The sequence below is a fragment of the Photinus pyralis genome, unplaced genomic scaffold, assembly GCF_008802855.1.
Source record: "Photinus pyralis isolate 1611_PpyrPB1 unplaced genomic scaffold, Ppyr1.3 Ppyr1.4_LG6, whole genome shotgun sequence".
Taxonomy (NCBI): domain Eukaryota; kingdom Metazoa; phylum Arthropoda; class Insecta; order Coleoptera; family Lampyridae; genus Photinus; species Photinus pyralis.
In genome coordinates this window covers 39,140,783-39,163,703 of record NW_022170663.1, presented here as the reverse complement: position 1 = coordinate 39,163,703, position 22,921 = coordinate 39,140,783, and the positions used below count along the sequence as shown (strand labels likewise).

The following is a 22,921-nucleotide window of genomic DNA, read 5'->3' as shown; positions in this document are numbered from 1 at the left end:
TAAGTACACTTTTTATTTCAATCTAACAGGTTAAAAGATTAACAAGACCAACTTATAAAAATTAAATTCCTCACAATAAATCTCATATTATGTGTATACATATTATAATAAACTATAAACATTCATAGACAATACAAGTCAGTAGTATAATTGAGCTTATAGACATAGCAATGCTACTAAAAATACCCATACTTTTTGGCTTTAGGTACAATGATATGTTTAAATAAATTATAGATATGCGAATTTTATTGGATCTATGATAAAGTAAAAAAAAATATACAAAGTGTATATACTTATGGGAATAAATTTTGAATTAACTGATAATGATTTGTACAGATTTTGTGAGATACTGTCGGCTCAGTATTTTTTGATGTTGTTTTATTGTATTATCACTATGTTTTTTTCTTTCATTGGTTCCTCTGCACAATAATTTAAACACGAATCGCATATGCGAGGCCATTATTGCATATCGCACCTTTAAATATTAATTTAATCAACTGCCTATAATAAAATTCAAATTTTTAGTATACTTCTTTTGGCAATCATAACATGAACATTAATTATAATATTATTGTAAGACCACAACAAAATAAATATATATATTTTTTTATCATTCTTTGTAAATCACAGCGTGCTGATATTAGTCTCTCTCGAGTCGTATGATACAGAGACAGTAGGTAATTCGTATCAAGTCGTTTCAGTGATATTCTCATTGAGCTTTATCATTATCTTTCAAAGTGGAGAGTTATCGTTAAAATGTATGACCATCCGAATGTCGGTGACTTAAAGTGTTGGAATGTAAGTTGTTTGTTGATTCCTAAAAAAGGATATTATTATAACAGTACTTTGTAATCACTAGTCAAAAAATTTTTATGTGTTACTGATTGGACACTAAAGAGTAATATCCATTTCCAACCTTCTAAACAAAGTAGGCACTAAAATTAAGTGTCTTGAAATGCATATATACATATGGTTTGGAGACACCTTCATGTGATTTTTGTCACTGATTTTGATATTGCATGCAAGCGTGCAAAGGTGACAAGTATGAGCGTAAAGAGCTTTTATTAAAAGAGAGCCACTGATTGTAGTTTAATAAATAAATAAAAATTGCAAAAACACAACCATTTAGATAGTAACGGGGAAGTTTAATGGAACAAGTACCTATCACCACACCTCCAACTACATCAATTTAAAATTATAGTATGCATCCCTCACCAGTTCATAAAACTGTGAAAGAACAAGTTTTATAAGAAATTGGGAAGAGACAAGCTTCTAAACTAGACAAAGAATAGAGGGATAATAAATAAGATGGGGCTTAACCACATTATGCTCTGGCTGATAGGCAGTGACCCAATCAACTGTATCATGGTAAATGGATTGGCAGTAGGGCTGGGCGATTACGGGTTTGAATAATCGATAATGAAAAATAATCGATTACACTGATTAATCGATTAATCAAATAATCGATTAATCAAATAATCGTTTAATCAAATAATCGTTTAATCAAATAATCGATTAATCAAATCATCGATTAATCACCTAATCGTTTAATCAAAAGTCGATTGTCACATACAAGGAGTGATAAATATCTGTTTGTATGCATTAATACGTTAATTATTTAATAATAAAAATAAAAAATAATTCCATTATTCTTTTCATCAAATCGTTCATTACTAGGCAGATCGATTAATCAATAATCAACAAAGTGTCCCTGGTTCGAATCCGGGTTCGGGCATGGATATTTGCAAATGCATAGTGGGTTGGTTGGTAGAACAGCCTTGGCTGAAACCCTGCCCATTTGAAAATGAAGTTCAAAAATAAAAATAAATAAATAAAAATAAATGATTAGGCAGCTTACTCTCCGATGAGGTGTGCTTATTAGTTTTGATGATACAATCTTAATTCATTTTAGCTGCTTAAAGTGACGTTTTAACATCCGCTATAAAATAAAATAATACTTGTGAGCTGTGAGTGCTCCTTTTTGCGTAAACTGATGATCCAGCTAATAATAATCAATTAAAATTTACTTAATAATTGATTAATCAAACAATCGATTAATCAAATAACCGATTAATCAAATAATCGATTAATCAAACAATCGAAATCAAATCGATTAATCGATTAATTTAATAGAATAATCAAACCCGATTATCGATTATCGTTTGATTATAATCGATTAATCGATTTTTTTGCCCAACGCTAATTGGCAGAGAAGGTGCCATAGAATGACAAAAAAAATTGAAAACGTCCTGCTCAAATAAAACATTCCCCCAAGATTAAAATTGATACGTTACCTGAATTATACTTTTAAATCAATAAATATTATCAAATGCAGGCTGCTGGATTTATGATGCAAAAGTTATAGGGTACAATTTAACGAAATAAACAATTGAATGCAAGTTTCCTAAACTAAGAACGCTATTTTAAAATTAATAAAATAATACAATTAAAGTCTTACGCGCAAAAAGTATAAATGATTGTTCAGAGAAACGCGCACGCAATTCAGTTTATTAAACGCGTCGTGCAAAGCCTATCTGAAGGTACCATTCCAATATTGGCAGTCGGAACCCAGCAGCTCCAACGTGGTCGCGGGGCACTGCTCTAAGGGCGCTCTCCGATCCAGTCGACTACGTCGCGCCACCGGGAAGCATAGCCAGGTCGCGATCGTGGCGGGACAGCGCAGCCGAAGTGGATCGAAACTGTCAAGATTGGAAAGGTATCTTTACCTTGAACCGGTCGGTATGACTTCACACAGGTTCCGGGTGACCCAATAAGACTGTTCCTCGGTCACATCTCGGGAACCGTTGGTATGACTTAGGGCTAAAAAAAATTATTGGGTAAATAGGTGATGAAGAATCGCTGTAAAATATTTTCAAGTTCTAAAAATGACCACCAGAGGGCGTAACTGCCATTTTAAATTTTAAAATTGCATTTTCTTTAAATTTCGCATAATAAACTAAGCATTATTTTTTCACATTTTTAAAGAGAACCAGTTTATCTATCATTTTCGTAAAAACAAAAACTCAGTTATTTCAAAAACAAAGATGGTGTGGGGCGTTCAATTGTTTTTGCAATAACCTGCTTTAATTTCTTAACCGTTTGACCGACTGTAAGAAGTTTGGTATGGTTGAAAAGAGCATTCCTTGGGCAATGAGAATCAATTAAATGCTTCTTGGTTAGAAATCGGCATTTTAGAAAAGATTACAAATTCAAAAAACTGCACTTTCTGAATCTAAACACAGCAGAATAATTTACAAATTACGGCAGTTATTATTTTATAATGCATCGTGTTTCATTTGTTTAATTTTCCAAGGCCTACCTAAAAGTGTAGGGTCCTTTTCCAAAAAATCTTTCGCGCCATCGACATCTACCGGAAATACGTCAAATAAGATACAATTTCAGCATTTTAATTAATTAATTAATTAATCTTATTGTCCCAATATTTGATAGGAACGAGATTTTGAAAAACGGTTTTCACTGGCCTCTTTGGATGTTATTTGGCTACTTTTTCATAAAGAAAAAGTCATACCATTCCATTTGATTTTTTTAGGATTTTGGGTCATGGTGTCATAACTAGCACCCTGGCGGAGAAGGATTCAACTAAATTAACTATATTTGGTTGATTCTTGTTGCCCAAGGAATGCTCTTTTCAACGATACCAAATTTGTTACAATCGGTCAAACGGTTAAGAAGTTAAAGCAGGTTATTGCAAAAACAATTGAACGCCCCACACCATCTTTGTTTTTGTAATGAGTTTCTGTTTTTACGAAAATGATAGATAAACTGGTTCTCTTTAAAAATGTGAAAAAATAATGTTTGGTTTATTATGCGAAATTTAAAGAAAATGAAATTTTAAAATTTAAGATGGCAGTTACGCCCCCTGGTGGTCATTTTTAGAACTATTTTCCAGCGATTCTTCATAACCGATTTACCCAACAATTCTTTTTACCCTTAAGTCATACGACGAACAGTTCCCGAGATATAGCCGAGGAACAGTCTTATTGGGTCACCTGGTATATGTAGGTAATAAGACCCAGATTTCCAACAAGTACAGAAAAGTATAACGACAAAGGCAGTATTAGAACAACCAAGACCTCCTTACATCCTTTTCAGAGCAATACTCGACCTATGTAGCAAAATATTTATTTCTGTTTAGAAGTTGGAAATATAAGGCACAAATTCGTGGATTAATTTGTAGAGTCGCTCGTTAAGGAAAACTAAGAGGCCGTATGTAATTTGCCGCTTGCAACCGTTCCGGTAGGAATATTTAAATTGTTTTTACAGTCGCAGAAAGCTTTCTCCCAGGGAAGGTGGGAGAGAATCAATCTTGTTAAGTTTTAGGCTCCTTAATTACCCATTAATCGATTTTAATTTCTAATAGTACATGAAAACCAGCATTAAAATTACAAAGCCGCGCAACGTCGCTATCAGGTTCAAAAACCTTTATGCAGAAATTACAAGAAACAATGGGGGTTAATTAGAGGTAGGAATTTAGAAACCTCAATTCGGCCAATTAAACTGAAATTAACAGTACCTAGCTAAATAAATATGTTGCAGTAAACGTCATTCCACATGGTCGTGTGGGGTATCAAAACAAGCGCTCTTAATTAATTAGAATTTTAAGACTTAACTACAAATTTTTAGGACGTCAGCAGGCCGCACAATTAATTAAAGTTTAATTATTGGACGTTCTCTGAATACGCTGTGTTGGCTGGAAAAACCCTTGATCCCTCTAAGGCATAGCCGACTTTTATAAAAAGTAAAGCAGTTGTTTAAGAGGGGATCGTTTCCTGCCTTCCGCAAGTAGTTTAATTTTTGATTTTACAATAAGTTTAGCGCACCTTTTTGTTACTTTATTAATTATGGGGGGGGGGGGGGGGGGCGAGATTGTTTCGCTTTCATGCATTTGCTTTCCCGTAGATACCGCTACCGAATCCGATTATTTACTGTTCCAACTTAGGGAAATTGCTGTGCGCTTTTATTTTGTTTTAGCATTCACTAGTATCCGGCTTCCGGGACCGAACCCGCAAAACCGCTACAACCACCGACCTTGACTAGGCGCGAGTTGGCGCTCGAGTCCGTTCGTTCCGCCAGCCGAACACCCAGGTTGCCGTCGACTGCTGCTACTTTCGTCCACTCACATGATTTAATCACTATATTTTGTAAATTTATTTATTTTTCATGCAATTTGTGCGCGGACTTACTACCGAAGTTCGTAGCAATATGTAATGGCTGGTTTCTTCTCTAAGCACGTGAAGTGGAAAGTAAGTCAACGCATTTATAAAAGCACTTGTGGAACAATATTTAGTACTTTTTCCACTAAACACTAATAAATTAACGCGAATACAGCAAGCTCGTCTTGCGTACCTCTCAACTGTCTCTCCCTCCTCATCATCGCATGTGCCCTCCTCCACTCACCGAAACAACCAAAAAGCAACTTCATTTAAATTTTTTAAAATGAGAAGGTAGGTATTCGCTGCAACGTTTGATTGCAATTTTTATATACACGGTAATTCAAAAAAATATATATTCAAGTACCATCTCATGATGTGTCACTCAATGGGGGCAGCATATTATAGTTTTAAGAGGGGGGCAGCTTTTAGTGTGGGAGGTGAATGCGAAAACGATGGTAAAACTTCCTCCTACCTATCCAAATGGACGTGTTTGTGCAATTTTTGATTTTTCATCAAAATGATTCCTTTTGAAATGATAATCCCGTCCAATATTCCAAACCCGCACTCATTTACTGACTAGTCTCTTTTCTACTCGCCTCTGTCAAAATAAATGCAAAAATAGTTAGAAAAGAACATTGTCGCCCCCTTAACACCACGATCCTATTTGACTCAACCTCCCCTCCCCCACCCACACACACTTACCATAGGATTTCGTTTGCTAATATGAATAAGTAGTGATCCCAGTTCTACATCCTCATTGTACATATTCTTCAGGCAAACACTTCTATACCCCGTCCTTAGACAAGTGACCTAAAACGCAAAAACCAAATGAAATAATCAGAAAACACACAAACTACTCACCGGGTAGGTTGCCTGTCCAATAAAATTCGGATCACCAAAAACGTCCTCGTCCTGAACCAAAAACCTTAGCAAGGCAAAATCGGGATTGCAAACGTCAAATTCACAAATCTCATTCCACACCGGATTAAAACCGTTGTCGGCTAAAATCAGAAACTTAAATTCGTCATCGCGCCGCACGTCGGCGATCTCACAAATCGGCTTCGTCGTAAGTTTGACCCCCGAATCGAACTCGGCTCCCACAATTTCCACTTCGACGAACGGGCTCGCCATTCCCTTCTTCGATTTGCTCAAATGTCTCGCCGCGATTATCCGTATCGAAATAGTCATCGGCTCGACGTCCACCAGCGTGTTCTTATCATATGGATCGAACTCGTCCCTGAACATAAAACGAGGCTTCAGGAGGTAACCGGAATTGCCGTTGTCGCGAAACTTCGCCTGATTTAGTTGCATCGGCTTGTCTCCGGTTTGGAAATTTAGCGCCACCATCTGCGAGCCCGAATTCCACAGGTTTATCGGGTTGTAATTGGACGAGTCGATTCGTTGACCTTTTGGATAAACCCGCGAGAATTGAATCTGTCAAAAACACGGTTAGGCAAATGAACTAAAAGGCGCGTTCGTTGGATACCTTGTGATACTTCAGGAAGAATTTGTTTTCTTGTTGGCATATTAATTTTTCCGCCTTATTTTCAGGAAACGATGACATTTCGTAGAAAATAAAGTTTTGCTTCGCTCTTTCGATGGAGAAGGCGACCGAGCGACAGTAAATAATCAAGTTTGACATTTCCTTCGCGATTCGAAAGGCTCGTTCCATTTCTCGATGCTGCGTTTCGAGCACGTTCGCCTTTTGAGCTGCTTCTTTAATGGCTTCCAACCATTCAAGTGCCTACAGAAACAAATTTACTAAACATCACACGACAGGCAATGCCCAAACCATTTCTCGCGATTGCACCGCCACATCCAAAGGAGCGCAAGCTGTCGACGTCACAATGCGCAATTCCCATTCCAAGCTGGGCCGCGAAGGGCAGTGATGCATATCGGCAAACGCGCCGTTCATATCTAAACAGCCCTGAAGCATCGACTCATCCGACTAAGAAATATAGTTATTATCCTAAGAAACTAACATTTTCGAGGATAATACCCCATCCTCGCCACTTTCGTGATGATCGCTTCGATCGATTTCTTCAACGTAATTCGCGGGGAAAAATAGTTGCTTTTTTCCACCATAATCACCTTTCCACCATCCCTCGGAAGGATCCGGTTTTGTGACGTTAGTGATTATGGCGTGCTTGCAAAAGGATAGCTCGTCTGGTTGCTGTGCCTTGTAATCGTAAATGGCTTTCACGGTAATCTAGGATTAGATTTACAAAATTGCATCATTTCTAGTTAATACGATAGTTTTGACGGTAACTAATTTGCATTTGAATTTTTTCATTTTTTGCAGAAAAAAGTAAAGTAGAAATGTCGCATGCGTCATTTCGAGCTATTCATTTTGTATGGGATTTTGTTCTTTAATCACGTTTGAAGTTTGTGGATATAAGGATTACATTTCAGAGTTCAGCGCAATAAAAAAAAACCACGAGTTTGGGAACTGCAGCTTGAGTTGCGTGGGATTGATTTTTAAAATCATTTGGGATTGGTAGTAACAAAAAACCTTAACCAATAGACATTTATCGCGATTGACGATAAAAAATGTACACTTTTCGTAGTTCAGACGCGAAATAATCAATATTTTAGGGGGGATACTAATTGGTGGCGTGCTAACTACGAATCTTCAAATTTTTTCCCCAAAACTAATACCCTCTATTCCTTATTAAATTAAAGAACTCCTACCAAATGGCTTCTTATTAACGCGTACGGCCATCTTTAATAGTGAATTTCCGCCCTACGAATTAAATAAAAGCTAAGACACAATTCCCAAATACGACCGCAACATGTACTACGTTGTAGTTTCCACGGTGCTGAAATAACCTCATACCGAATTCGCAGTTGTAATGAACAACCCTAATTAAGATTAATATGATTCAAATCCCCGATATTTCGATTCTAGACATCCGGCGCCCATTATAAAAACAATGCTCTATAAACTTTAAAAGATGCAAAAACGACAATCTTCATTTCCACCGAATGCTCTCTTGTTTATTCTTACAATTCTACTACCACATCCCGAACTCCGAACTTTACCACACAAATTTCTAAAAAAAAACTAGATCCAAAAACTAGAGCTACCGTTACACGGAAGAAAGTATTCCCAACGATGAAAAATCTGGCCGAGACGTGTTGTACAGGGAGAATCAACGATTGCGCGGAGTAACTTAATGACTTTTGGCTTTTGTATTATGATATGATTGAATATTCTCCATATTTTAAAAATATTTGGAATTATACAGGGTGCGCCCACAAAGTAGGGCCCCAAATGGTACATTTTTAAAATAGAACCCTCTGTATTTGAATGCATTTTTGAATTCTACGTGTAATTGTACGTCTTTTTTATTATATGGTCAATATCCGAAAAGCGTCAGTATATATTGTCAAAATTATTATTTAAATTTTGATTCCAGGTTTTATATCTTATCCTGGGTTAAGTAAAAGTCAAATAAATACATCTACTATAAAAATACAGCTTACAGACTGTTTTTTGGTAGGTCTAAAGTTGCAAAACTTCATATTAAAAAATCTCACTTTTTTAAAATGGAACACCCTGTATATTTTTCTGTCATCATTTAGCTCCTCCAAAAACCTTCAACTTTTGATAATAATGTCCTATAGCTATTTCTGATAGTTTTCGAAATAAATGGGTTTTATATAGTTATAATATAACTTGGCGCTTGGAGTCCATCTGCAAAAAAATTACTTCAGAAATTAGTAAAAAAATTTTGAAAAAACAAGAGAAACGTTGTTTTGAATTTTTAAAACAAATAGATTTAGTTTAGCTGTTCAGCAGGGAAATGCGGCTTGTATTTTAGGCACTTTACCGCAACAGACAGCATTTAATGAAATTTTTTATATTTTAAGTATACGGTAAATTTTTTTTTAAATGTTTTTTAAACAATTTTATTTGTAATATTTTAATTTGTAACTTTTTGTTAAATTCATAAATATATTATTTTGATTTAAAAAAAAATTTAGATAATAGTGAGGTGGACATGCAAAAAAAGGCAATTTTTATCTATCTTGTCCAAAAAGAAAATCATATGGATTAATGTATTTTTCAAACAACTTATTTCAAGTCCAAAAACTGGAGAATAAGTAAAAACATTTGACTACAAAGCAAATTTAATTTAACTCCTAACGTCATCCAGTTAGTGATATTAGTTTAATTTTTTTTTTATGTTCATATCATTATTATGTAAATTTGAACTTATTTCAGATTACAATATAAAAAGTAGAAAAACCAAGATATTTGTTTATGTTTTTACTATCAAATTTATTCTCCAGTTTTTGTAGACTTAAATGAATTATTAGAAAAATGAATTAATAAATATGATTTTAGCTTTGAACGAGGCAGATAAAAATTGCCTTTTGTTTGCATGGCCACCTCACTATTATGTAAATTACATATAACTTATTTAAGATTAGAATATAAAAACCAGGAAAACCAATAGGTAGGTAGATAGGTATAGGACATTATTATCAAAAGTTAAAGGTTTTTGGAGGAGCTAAATGATGACAGAAAAATATACAGGGTGTTTCATTTAAAAAAAGTGCGATTTTTTAATATGAACTTTTGTAACTTTGGATCTAAAGAAACACCCTGTAAGCTATATTTTTAATGTTTATGTGGAGAATATTCAACCATATCATAATACAAAAGCACTCTATCGAAAAATAGAAACATACCGTTTTTTATATTTTTCTAAATGCGTTCTTTTATTTTGAATTCAACGCAATTAAGATTTAAGTACATATCTGTCATAGTTTTCGACATTTATGTCCATTTTTCTCTAAAAATGCAAGGGTCCATTCTAAAATTCGTGCTCTTTTTTTACAATCGAATCCTTAAAGTCTACGGAATTCTTTGAGTAAACGGTTTAATAGAGAAAAAGACATATGTGGTTACTAAGATAATATTGTTTGACATTTGATCCGAATGACATTTCAAATGAAATTAATGATTGCTTCCAAAGCTTACCACATCTAATGAATAAATAGGAATATTTCTTTCAAAAAATGACAATATTTTAAAAACTATGGTGGGTATAGGCATACAGAATGTTAATAAAAGTGGCCATTTGACATTTTTTTTATTGGTAATTTTGAAAAATCGTAGCTGCTCTGGAAACTTTTTTTTAAGACTTTTACGGTCACTCAAAAAAATTCCTTGGAGTTTTAAGGATTCAGAGCAAGAGATTTTGAGAGAATTTTTGAATGGCCCTTGCATCTCTCAAAAATTGACATATGTCAAAAACTATAACAGATACGCAAGCAAATCTTAAATAGGTGCGTTGAATTCAGAATACAATGGAGCATTTATGAAAAAATACAAAATGGTATGTTTCTTTAAAAAAAACTTCTGCTATTTACGGAAGCGGCGCCATCTTGAGATTATTTTATTTCAATTCGCAATGGTCGAGTATGGCTGTGAATCAAAATTTAAGTTTATATTTCAACTGCAAGTTTAAAAACTTCTAACGAACGGGCTACATGAATCATCCTGTATAAAGACAGAAAGATCAACAACACGTTGCTCGTTTTTCGCACTTTTATTGAAATGCGCTAAAAAATATTCAGCGTGATGCATTCTTAAAATTTTGAAGTTCGCGATACACTTTCGAGCAAAAATTCACGCTTTGGGACAATTGTTTGCGCCCCCCGTTCCTTCCGTAGTAATAAGGTGCGATCGGCAGTGGTGAGAAAATCAGCTGCAAATTTTGAATGTTAACTTACCTTGGGAGACGAGAACGATGTAGGATCCATATACGCCGGAGTTCCATTATAATTATTAGCATCTTCATTTTCCTGCACAAAAAACATTAACTTTAAGTGGAGAGTAGGAAAACTGACAATAGTGTTAACATTCTAATTCTGATTAGTTACAGATAAGTACGCATTAAGAAAAAGGTTTACGACCGTTGCGTTTAAAATTCTTGATTTCATCAGTAGAAAATGGATCCCGTTGTATCAAAAGAAAAAAAAAATCGATGCCTCCCTCAACGATCGGGATTTAGTGCAACAATGTCATTAGTATCAAAATTACTTTCCTAATGGAACATTATGCACCCTTCGCTTAATAGATGGTTGGATGATGTTTCTCGAAGCGAAGAGGGGAAAGAATTAAATAGACCTGCATACCAATCTAGGGTGAAAAAACTGTAAAGGGAGTCACAGACACTGATTTTTAAATCTATTGTGGGAATGTCTAGTTCGGAACAGGTTTTACAGTACATTTTTAAAGGGCAGAGTAACAAGTGACTTTAGTTGTTCAGGTGCATTTTAAAGAACAAGAACCGATTCAGTGTTATAAAGACAATGACTCGCAAAATTTTTATTTTGGTAAGTTTCTGCAGTAAAATTACGAATTTTGAACTGAAGCGTGTAGCAATTTTATTGGGATGTTTTGGTATTTGCACAAAAATTTGGTATCGCGGTTAAAAATTCATAAGTTAGGTACCAAATGTTACTAATTCGAATTTAATTTCGCGTAAAGCCGTGCGCTCTCTAAATTATGCGATACGATCGTTAATTTTGATCATAATTCACCATTGATCTAATTTTAGTCAAAACAAACATTAAACTGTGCCGTTTTTAAAATATTGATTAAATTATTCTAGTCACTGTACGATTTTATTCAAACCACAAGTGCTCTACATGCAAAATGTTCACTTGAGTAAAAGATAAGCTAAATTAAGCTTTTGGGTTCATACCCCAAATATAAAGTCCCACTTTTCTTGTACGCGAGTACATTTGTACATCGCCTTCGACCAAATTCGATATTTTCAACATGAGAATCACAAATTCAAAACGAGTTTTTGAAAATAAAACAAGAATCGATAGAATTTCACGAATTTTGCGGTATACCTTCTCTAATTTAAGGTCTCATCGAAAGGATTTAGGTTCTACAAACTATAGCTCTCCTTCGCGACTCCTTTTCCAGATCAATGGATAAACGGGGGGAGGGGGTGATAGAGATTGGTTTTATCTTTCATGGTACTCTAATGAAAGTTCAAATGATTTATAACATTTTTTTAAATGCTTTTGAATCAATATTGGTTTTTTGTTATATTTTGAAGAGAGAATATAAAGTGCTATAGAGATTAAAATATACAGGGCGTTCCATTTAAAAAATGAGGCTAGTTCCCATAACTTTTTTTATCTTCCCCCGTATACTTAGTTTCGAAACGGCAGATTATTAAACAATCATTAGTGACACACCTTTGTAATAAACATTTTTTTTTATCTAACAAGGAAAATACACTTAATACAGTAAGTATGTAATTTTTTACGGGCCATATAAAAAAATAAAGTTGATGATAAATTCTCCTAAACGAAACGTTGTATAAAAAATCACTCAAGGCTGTCTTGTGTAGCTCAAAAAGTGTAACAACAAAATCGGCAAATTTCGGTTTTTCTGGCATATCTTCAGAAGTAATCGAAGGTTCTCTTTTTTTGCAGCATAATAATACGAGTTTAATTGCACAACTTTTCCTTATTTAACCATAGTCGTATCTTCTATGGTTTCCGAATTCTCCATGATAGACATCCTTATCTTGGACATAGTGTAGAAGCACCTCTACCTAGGTTTTCCATGTTTATGGCCACTTTTCCCGTCGGTCCGAGGTCTTAGACTCCTTCAGTTTTCAAGATATTTAGTTTGTTCTTTTTGAATTCTGTGAACTTTCTTATTTATGAAGATATGGTTTTGAAATTTTAGATTCTTCTAGTAAAGACAGACATATCGCAGACTTCAAACATCGAGTGGGTGCATGCGCAGCTCGCAAAATACTAAATTTCTTATTGATAAGAATATTTATAACCTTTCGGGAAATACTGACCAATTCATGGAAAATGCACTATAGTTACTCGCCTTGGGCCGAAAACCTTTTTTCATTTTTAATGTTTGTCTACTCCTAAGTACTGGCCTAAAAAATTTTTAATGAAATTTTTTTGTCCGCGTGCAGCGTCTACTCTTTTCGTTCTCTAGTTAGACAAGGAGCAGACGGACAGGCAAAACCATCACATAAGGGGCATTTTTTCTTTCAAAAAATTCACTGAAAAACGGTTTTTACATATATCATAGGCGTCCTGTGCTCTTTTTAGTTCAAACTGTAAATAGTAATATCAAAAAATTCGCAATTTCAGAATAGTCATATATTTTCTCAGTTAAAAGAGATACAGAAAAATGTTTATTAGAAAAGTTTCTGTATAATGATTATTGAATAATCTGTTATTTTCAAAAAAGGATACTGCGCGGTGTCAGGTAAATAATTTCATTTTTTTAATGGAGCACCCTGTATATTTTAATCTAGAAAGATAACAGTAAATTCTCTTTTCAGAAATATAACACACCAGGCATGATATTCAAAAAGACAAAAAAAATTATTTAAAAAGATCAAATGATTACAATTTTTATGGAATTTTTAAATTTTTTTAAATCTTTTGAATCAATATTAAATTTTTTAATTTTTTGGTATTATATTTTTGAATAGAGAATTGATATGCTATGTTTTTAAATTAAAATATAATCGATGTTTCATTTGAAAAAATGAAGTAATTAACTTATTTACCTTTTTTTTCTAAAAAAAAAGAAGATTCAATAAGATTAAAAAAATATTTAAAAAAATAGTTCAAACGATTAAAACTCCTTTTTGAATTTTTAATTTCTTTAAATCCTTTTTGATTTTTTTAGTGTTATATTTTTGAAAAGTGAATCAATATGCTATGTTTTTAGATTAAAATATACGGGGTGTTCCATTTAAAAAATCAGATTAGGTCCAATAACTGTTTTACCTTATTTTCAAGAGCACTTAATGGTCGCAAACAGTCTCCATGAGCTTGCAAGTACCTCAAACAAACTGTGTCCTTTATTTGACAGGCCAGTTCTTGTTAAGTTTTTAAAATGGATAATTTTTCCAAAATTAATTTTTAGCGCATTTTTTAAGAATTAAAAAAATACGCTATTGTTTGCGTTTTGTCCGTCCGTCTGGATCCACTTCTGCCGTGTTAAAACTAGCTCAATAAAAAAAATAATTTACCTTACATTATTAGTTTCAAAGCGATGAAAACTCTTTGTAATTGTTCTTTTTTGCCTAAAAAAGGCAATTCCACTCAATCTCCATTAACACAGGAAATCACTGCTGAATCTGGTCGTTAACTTTACTAAATGGCTGCCTATATTAAATAAAGGAATAAATAAATTATTCCTTATTCTACGTACAACAAAATACTAGTTCGCTTCCCATGACGTGGGGTAATGAATTAATAATAATAATAAAAATGAATAGCAATTCTATGGATTCGATTGCGTAATAAAAAGATCATGTTGAAAATTTAATAATCTTACTCCTAAGGCGCTGACACAATTTTGTACTTAAATGGGAGAAGCATCAAAAACTGAAAATTTAATACGATAAATATCCAAATAGATCAATAAATAACTTCCCCAGTTTAGTTCTTATTAAAATACACATAAAATAGAGAACTTATTCTGCTAAAATTTACCATGACTTTAGAGTTCCTTCTTTTTAAAATTACCTACATACTTACGAGCGATTGCGCAGTACAATTTTCATCTATGAATTACTATTATTTTGGAATTTAAACGCAATTCGTAATTGTTATTTATTTTTAGATATTTATCACTACACTGCCCACTGTATGGACAACATCGGTCACCCCAGAAAAATTTTTAATCAATGTGGGTGATATTGGAAAAGTCAATGAGAATAGAAATGAGAACAAAACAATACAAAAATTAGTTCAGGATCAGACCGATATAATAAAAAAAATTATATCGAGCGAGAAAGACAAAATAAGCGATCCCAACACGCGAATTCAACATGAAACCGTCGAAGATCTACACAAAAAATGTGAACAACTAAAAGAAAAGGAAAAAAGTGAACCAAAAACACACAACCACGACAGATCAACAACTGAAACGCCAAATCAGCAACGACCATTTAATTACTTCTACATAACACGAAATGCTTCGCAGCCTGTAAATAGCCAACTGTTTCCTTACCAGTACAGCAGCAGTCACAAAAACAATTTGGAGTTGAACACAAATTCCGTGAATGTATTCACGAGCAGGACCGGTAACCCCCCGCCTGCGCAGCTTCATAATGGTCAAGCTTTCCCATCGCCCGACATCAAATACGTGCAACTAGAACCTGTGATGTTGCAGAAAATGGTTTTAAATGACGGACAAGAATTACTCTATTGGTACAGAAGTCCGGATTTAAACTCTCAATATCTCCCACAAGTACCCGAAACGACGACAAGTGCGCCACCTACCTCGACGCCATTGCCTACGCAGAAAATCACACCCCATTACGAAATCCAATACAGCTCTGCGCAAAAGGAGAGCCCGGCGAAGCAACAAATGAAGTTCGTCATTCCCATACAGTACCCGACAGATGGCGTCGAAATTTTAAAGCGTTACCCTTGGGAATTCGATCCGTACGCCTACTATCCGAAACCACTTCAACCGTTGACCGTAAGGGTGCCGGTACCGTACGTGCCGATGTTTCACATGATCAGAACCCTAACCATTCCGGGAAATGTAAACAAATCGTAGTTAGTATCATGTAATTGTAACAGTTGTTCCTAACTCTCTACCTCAGCACATTAAATGTATGTTCAGTAGATTTAAGTCCCTCACTAACTCTTCAATGATTAAAAATCATTTTAATCGGCACATAATGTAACCAATTGCACTAATACACTCTAGTTCTAAGTGAATCTTTGTATATAATTTTCGTATGATTAGGTAAAACGAGCAAACCTTGGCGGGTTGTAGGGGTCGGTTTAGTGCAATTATTTATATGAGTACGTTTAAGCTGTTATAAACAATTCATGTATTCATTTCGTATTATTATTATAATTTTTAATTGAAATAAATGTTTAGTTGAAAAATGAATACCTTAGGTTGAATTACACACATTGACTTTTCGCCGGGCGCCGCAAACGGTAGGTGCCCTCCTCAAACATGCCGGGGACAGGACGGAACTATGAGTAATAGAAAAAATGGACCTTGATGTATGTTTTTGAGTTATGGACAAAAGTGTATTTTTCAATTTTAGATACAAGCCTAGAACTTCTTTGTTTATTAAGTTATGGCAAATGTGTTTATTCCCAAACTTTCTTTGTAATGAGTGATGCATCATCTGATGTTTTCAAAATATTAAATAATATGGAATCAAGTAAAAAACCTATCGGACCTAACGTATGGAACACCCTGTATATTTTAATCTAAACAGACAACATTAAATTCTTTTTTCGAAAATATAACACACCAAAGATGATATTAAAAATATTTTTAAAAAAATAAAAAATACAAAAAAATTCATATTTCAAAAAATCTTTTTTGAATCAATATTAAGTACTTTGAATTTTTTAATGTTATATTTTTTAAACAAGAATCTAGCATGCTATCTTTTTAGATTAAAATATATAGGGTGTCCTGTTTAAAAAAATTAGATTAGGTCCGATAATTTTTTACATGACCTTGTATACTTATTTTGAAAACGATAATAAACAATTTCCGGATTGTGGTGGGGTGGGGAGAGGGGGAGTTAAAACCTGGTTTTATCATTCATGATAATGAACGGTAATCTCAAAGAAAAAAATCGAACTTCTACCCACTACTGCCTTCTTTCTTTGCCATTTATCGAGATGAGTGATAATTCCTCATATCTTAAGAACGGATATCAAGAGGAGAAACGAAAATCTCGACATTGACTTAAATTTAATTATGAATGAGAAACTCAGCCGCCTTGACCGCTTCCTCACAATTCCAAAGAATTATATAACAAGTTTTTATTTAAACACCTAACATAATCCCGGGTATGAACAGAAAATTAATCTTTAGAACTCTTACATCCTGGGTCGTAATTTGGGTTCGATAAAACACAGTTGATCATTGACAAACAAAATTAATTTATTCGACATACACAAAGAACTAATACTGCTGAAAATAAAGAAAGGTGCTCAAGGTCCACAAACAATATACTACGCACATGCGATCGATGGACACAAATCATTTAAAAAGAAATTTTAAATACCTTAAAGAGTAAATGATCCTAATATCCGGTCCTGCTATTAGTCGTATTACCCACCCTCCAGGAAGCGCACATGGGTAAGCAGTTAAAGGCATTTTTCGATATCTGATGAAGCTGTAGATTACAAATTGACATTTGCGAGATGCAAATTTGATTAGATACTGCAATGTCGATTATGCAAGTTATGAAGGAAATAAAATTACGGAACCCAAAGCAACAATATTCAAATTAATTAATATGGCAGTCAGATCTTTATCTGTTTTAAGCAGTTATTTTGGATACATAAATTTAGAAGGGATTTTGTCATATAAAAGTAGACAAAATGAAAAACAATACACGTAAATCCCTATGTCTACTTCTTAATAAATAGCACTATATACATTGTAACAGTTTATTTTCGTAAGTACGTATTAGTTATTTTTGGTTTACGGTCACGGTAATTAATTGTTTGAGATTCGCTGGCATACCTAAATTATGACACCACATGTCGGTGGAATTTTCCACGCAAAGCATGTTCTTTGTTTTTCAATGTCCTTATTCGCATTCGAGTACAAGTGCGCCTTAGTTCGACACGTTAAGCAAGTAGGGCGAAAGCCATGAGGTTCGAATTGCAATTTCCACTATAATGATTTCTGGCGATTGAACCTATGTTTTGTGGATTCCAATTTAGTTGTGAGGGACGAGTTTATACATTTTCTGGGAGGTCATATTTAACAAACTTTTATTAGGTACGGTACATATAACGAAAAACCTTTTATAATGAACATGTAATTTTGTCTCGCCGTGTTCATAGTAACCGAATTCTGTATTTGGATTCATCATTTTCTGAGGATCCCTCAGATTTTCAAATTTCTTTGAATTCTTTGTTTGTTCAAGTCTTCTGATTTTGGAAATGCTTCAAATTTATCAGATTCTTTTGATTTTCAGAATTTTTCCTCAAATTCTTAAAATCCTCAAATCATTCCGACTCCTAAAATTGTTCAAACCTTTAATTCTTCACCTTTAGAATATTTCGAATGTTTCTAATTCTTCGAAAATTGCTCATATCCTTTGTATTCCTACAACTCTATACTTTCTTCCTCACTTTCAGAAAAGAATAATATTTCCTACACTGTCTACGCCATATCCAGTTTCGCAGCATGAAAGAGAGAAAACTATTCCTCTTACCACAAAAAGTACGTGCAGTTGCAGAAATGTGGCGAACATATTTGTCCCTAAAAAATTACAGTGAAATATAGATGGCGCCACTTTTTATTACAGTCAGAATTTGTTCGTATTACATCCACAACTTATAGGCGGAGCAGCAGTAGCGCGCTTTTCAGGTCGTTGTGCAAGTCTTTTAAACTCTTTAACTCTTATCTGCGGATGTGCTTTCTTTACCGAATCAGCATTTAACAGGTAGCTTGAGTGACATAAACATCTAGGTTGAATCACCTCAGATATATAATTGTATGTTTTTCACAACTCGTATAAATCCATTTAGATCTTTACATATGCAGATTATTCACTTAAAAATCGTCTCGTAAATCACCAATGATTCAAATCACTGCTTTGCTTATCGGACAATACGTCCACAAGGACATGTTAGTGAACGATTGTGTTTTCCTCTAATTTTTGGAAGAGAGAAAGTGTTTTTATGCCATAAATTATTACAGTGCAGTTGGTTTTAAAGGGACAATATTGTTATTGTATTAGGGCATTGATTGAGTTTTCAGTTTTACCCTCGGTTTTGCCATTGAATAAATAGTGTTTTTAGTCAATGGTTTTACTTAGGCGTTGCTTTCCTTTCCATGCACAGCACTGTGCTCGATTAAATTGACAGTAAGTATCCCTGGTTCTATTAGTGACTCCTAGATTTCAAACATTCCATTGAAAGTGATGAGGGCGAAGTGCACTGATGTTCCATTATTCAGTTAATTCAGTGTAGATCTGTAGCGATAGGTGTCCAAACTGCACATATATGCCTACTGTGATCGAACTAGGCAGTAAAACAGAATTACTGACAAAAGGATTAGTTATTTCTTTGGTTTTGATTTATGATTATGCATGTCGATATTCATAGTAGCACAGATCTGTGATGGCAGTAACTAGCAGTGGCGTAGCGTACCACATTTGCCGCCCTATATACATATTTTAGGAGCTGGTGAACATTTTGAGTTCCCTATAGTTTATTAAAAAAAACACACACACTACAATAAAGACAGACAGACAGAAAACAGCGTATTTTTCAATTGTTTTGTAATGCTGTAAAAAAGATTTACCCAACACTGCTCCTGAAGTCGAACCTAGAAACGCAAGAATCAAGGAAGATAATGATATTTGAATTGCTTGATAGACATTGCATTTAAAAGATTGGAGTATCTTCGTTGTGTATTTTCGCCTCAGTTTTTGTCAGATAAAGCCTCTTCAAGTCCGTCGATGGTCATCGTCGTTGCTTACAAAATCAAAATTTAAATGTCACACGATTTTTGTATGGTCTCCTACATTAGCTATTTTCAAAAGCGCCCGGAATATTATTATTGGCAGGCATGACCGTGCCGCCTCTACTAAAGTGACACCCGCGGTGAACCGCCCCTCCCCCAACGCTACGCCACTGGTGATTAGGGAAACATACAATCTCGCGTTAGTGGAAGGATCCAAAACGTGTTCTTAAGGTTTGTTGATCATCTGTTACACGTTAACAAGACCTTTTGTCGGAATAAATCACAGTTAGTGATACTTGACATTTGACGAGCGACAAAAAGCAAGTTCATGATTTTCTGTCGTCTCTCGGTCCGCCCATCCGTCCGTCTGTGTACATGGTAACTCGCGTGCACAGAATTATAGAACATACACTTGAAATCAAGCGTTTGTGCCCTGTGGCCCTAAGTGGCAAGTTTTTTTTATCGATTTCGCACACTTGAAAGATGCTATAGTGTTTTACCATATGTATGAAATTGATTGATAAATCAATGACGCAGAGTCACAGAGCCCCGATTTCAAGAGTAGGTATGTAATTTAAAAAAATAGCACAAACGTTGGGTTTTTCATGTTCACTTATTTTTATGGCATGCTTGTTTATTATATACAGGGTGAGTTTTTTTTCATTTTAAGCATTGGGATTTCGGAAACCATAAGACAGAGATTCGCTTAAATGAGGAAGAGTTGTCGTTTTAAGAGTTTATTCAAGATATGCTTTTATTTTTTGAAAAAAATCCACAGTTTACTAGATATGAGCGAAAAATAGATTATGTGATTTTTCTTTTAAATGTTGTAGAATCGTTAGTATTAGAAATACGACAAAATGACACGAATAAAAGTTTTAGACATTTTAATGCTTAATATCATAAACATACTATTTTCCTTCTATATTTTACGATTTTTGAGTTACGACACAAACTTTAATTTTTTTAATGGTAGTCATAGTTGGCTTTGACATTTTTGAAAAGGAAAAATTTTTCTCTTTATAGTGATATAAGGCTTGCTAAACGTACGTTAATAAATAAACGCACTGCAGGAATTTTCGTATTATTGAGAGGTAAATAAAAACAGTTTGCCATGGAAAACAATATCAAGTGAGATAGGTAATAATGTAACTGTGGCACATTTAACATATTTAAAGGCCATCTTCGAAAATGTACTATTAAAGTTAAATTAATAATCATATTCAGTGCATTATTCAAAGTAAATCGTATCATGCCATGGAAAACAATAATTTTTAAAAATGTCACAAGCAACCATGGTTGCCATTTAAAAAAATTTAAGTTTGCGTTATAATTCGAAAATTATAAAAGAAGAATGGAAATTATTAAAAAGATCTTATTACGCGAAAAAAGATCTACAATTTTTTGTTATTATTATTATTATTATTATCCCTCTCTTGTTTTGGGCCCTCAACAGGCATGCGCCCAATTACAGAGTGACCCGCATAATGCTATTTAGAGGTGCCTCTGCAGAAGGTGTTCTTTGCATATTATTGTATTTCTAATACTAACGATTCAACAACATTTAAAAGAAAAATCATCATCAATTTATTTTTCGCTCATATCTACTGTCTAGTGTCTAGTAAACTGTGAATTTTTTTCAAAAAACAAAAGCATATCTTGACTAAGCTCTTAAAACGACAACTCTTTCCTCATTTAACCGAATCTCTATGTCTTACGGATTCAGAAATGTTCAGAATGTTTAAAATGAAACAAAAACTCACCCTGTATAAAATTCGTTTTTGGGCACATTTGTCCAATATTTTAAAAACAACTTTATATCGCTGAATAGCTAAAATACTCCATTTAACAACCATAATATAAAATACTGCCTCCATTAAAAAATAGTTGTAGTGGTATCAAAATTATTTCTACCCCACTGATTTCTACGTGTAAATGTATAGAATTTTTTCCTTTACAATTTTTTTTCTCATAATGAAACCCCATCCTAACGCTGTGCCGCTACCCTGTATAGTTAGCATGGTACGCTAATATCTTCATTTCAAATAATAAGTGGAATTCACGAGATCGGCAACATGATACCTTACCTCGTATAAGTTTTCCTGACCCACCTTATTATCAAGGTTGGCTAAATATATCGAATGCATATATAATATCATGTCGGTGACAAAATCTTATATCTTATATCTTTTCCATAAGGTTAGGCTTCTTAACTTTTTATTCAATGCAATTTAAATAATAGTATTTCATGGCGCGTCCGTTGTGTCCGACGAGTCCACCCGCCTCAGTGAATTGACTAGCATTTTCTATTTGTTAACAGAGCCACACTTAGGTACTCCATCTAACGTACATAGTAATAATTCAAAAAATAAGACGGCGTTAACAGATGAGATGACATTTAATCTGTACATGTACAAGAAACTACTATGAAATTTTGTTCTATCGTTTAAAAAATCGCGGACGTCAATGCGAAAGCACATTATAAGTGCTTATTATTCTCAGACTGTTCAAGGTCGCGTTATTTTTGTGGAAAGTTGAATTAGTTACATGTTCTGCGCGCGATCCTTGCATTGTACTTCATTTTACCCAATAAAAATTGCAAAAACTCTTGTTCTAATTTACAACTTAAAATTAGAAAATGATTCACTTACCAGACCAATCCTTCTCACGATCTCTTCTGTGACGGGATAGCACAGTTTGACCTTATGATACAAGGGGTGATGCTCGTAGTAACTAATCAGCTCGACGAGACTTTCGAATTCGACGTTCCCTATGGTGTAGAGGCGACCCTCCAATTTTATTCGACAATGTTTGATTTTTTTATCCGCTCTGAAAGAAATCAAGCGTGCACTTATCGTCCCTGTCTAAACTCATTAAAGGTGGGTTCATAGCTCTCCGTTTATTCGTTTCCGTTTGTCCGTTAGCCAATCAGAACACAGTAAATTTTTAAACCGTACGTCGTCCATTTACAACGGGAAAGTTTGTTGAAGTTTAACATTTACGTTTCCGTTGGTCCGTTTTTTAACAAGAGTAAGGTTATGTTTGTTATATTGTTGACGTTTAAGAGCAAATTTAACAGTGTTCGCCTATTACGTTCTTCGCGGTGATAATCGGATAGTAGTTTCTACGTACTGAAGATCACGATGGGTACAGTACAAAATAAAATTTAGGTTATGGTTATACCTTGTAAACGTACGATATGGACGGATTGCTATGAACCTTAACAAATTGCACTATCCGTTTGACGGAT

General features: G+C 34.1%; 2 protein-coding genes across 2 annotated transcripts in view; one reads left to right on the top strand and one right to left on the bottom strand.

Annotated features, from left to right (window-relative positions):
- The window catches only part of LOC116173773 (1-phosphatidylinositol 4,5-bisphosphate phosphodiesterase gamma-1), a 29,849-nt gene continuing 6,928 nt past the window's right edge, over window positions 1–22,921 (bottom strand). Inside the window, exons 10-18 of the mRNA XM_031491458.1 lie at window positions 22,323–22,500; window positions 10,920–10,991; window positions 7,174–7,383; window positions 6,967–7,122; window positions 6,661–6,918; window positions 6,227–6,608; window positions 6,036–6,175; window positions 5,877–5,984; window positions 1–817 (exon numbers count right to left, since the gene is read on the bottom strand). Of these exons, the coding sequence (XP_031347318.1) occupies window positions 752–817; window positions 5,877–5,984; window positions 6,036–6,175; window positions 6,227–6,608; window positions 6,661–6,918; window positions 6,967–7,122; window positions 7,174–7,383; window positions 10,920–10,991; window positions 22,323–22,500 (1,570 nt within the window). The 3' untranslated portion in view covers window positions 1–751. The remainder of the gene's footprint in view (window positions 818–5,876; window positions 5,985–6,035; window positions 6,176–6,226; window positions 6,609–6,660; window positions 6,919–6,966; window positions 7,123–7,173; window positions 7,384–10,919; window positions 10,992–22,322; window positions 22,501–22,921) is intronic.
- LOC116173774 lies at window positions 11,372–16,107 on the top strand. The gene is made up of 2 exons (XM_031491460.1): window positions 11,372–11,525; window positions 14,821–16,107. Exons 1-2 carry the CDS (start codon window positions 11,502–11,504, stop codon window positions 15,763–15,765), a joined length of 969 nt encoding a protein of 322 aa, XP_031347320.1. The 5' UTR covers window positions 11,372–11,501; the 3' UTR covers window positions 15,766–16,107.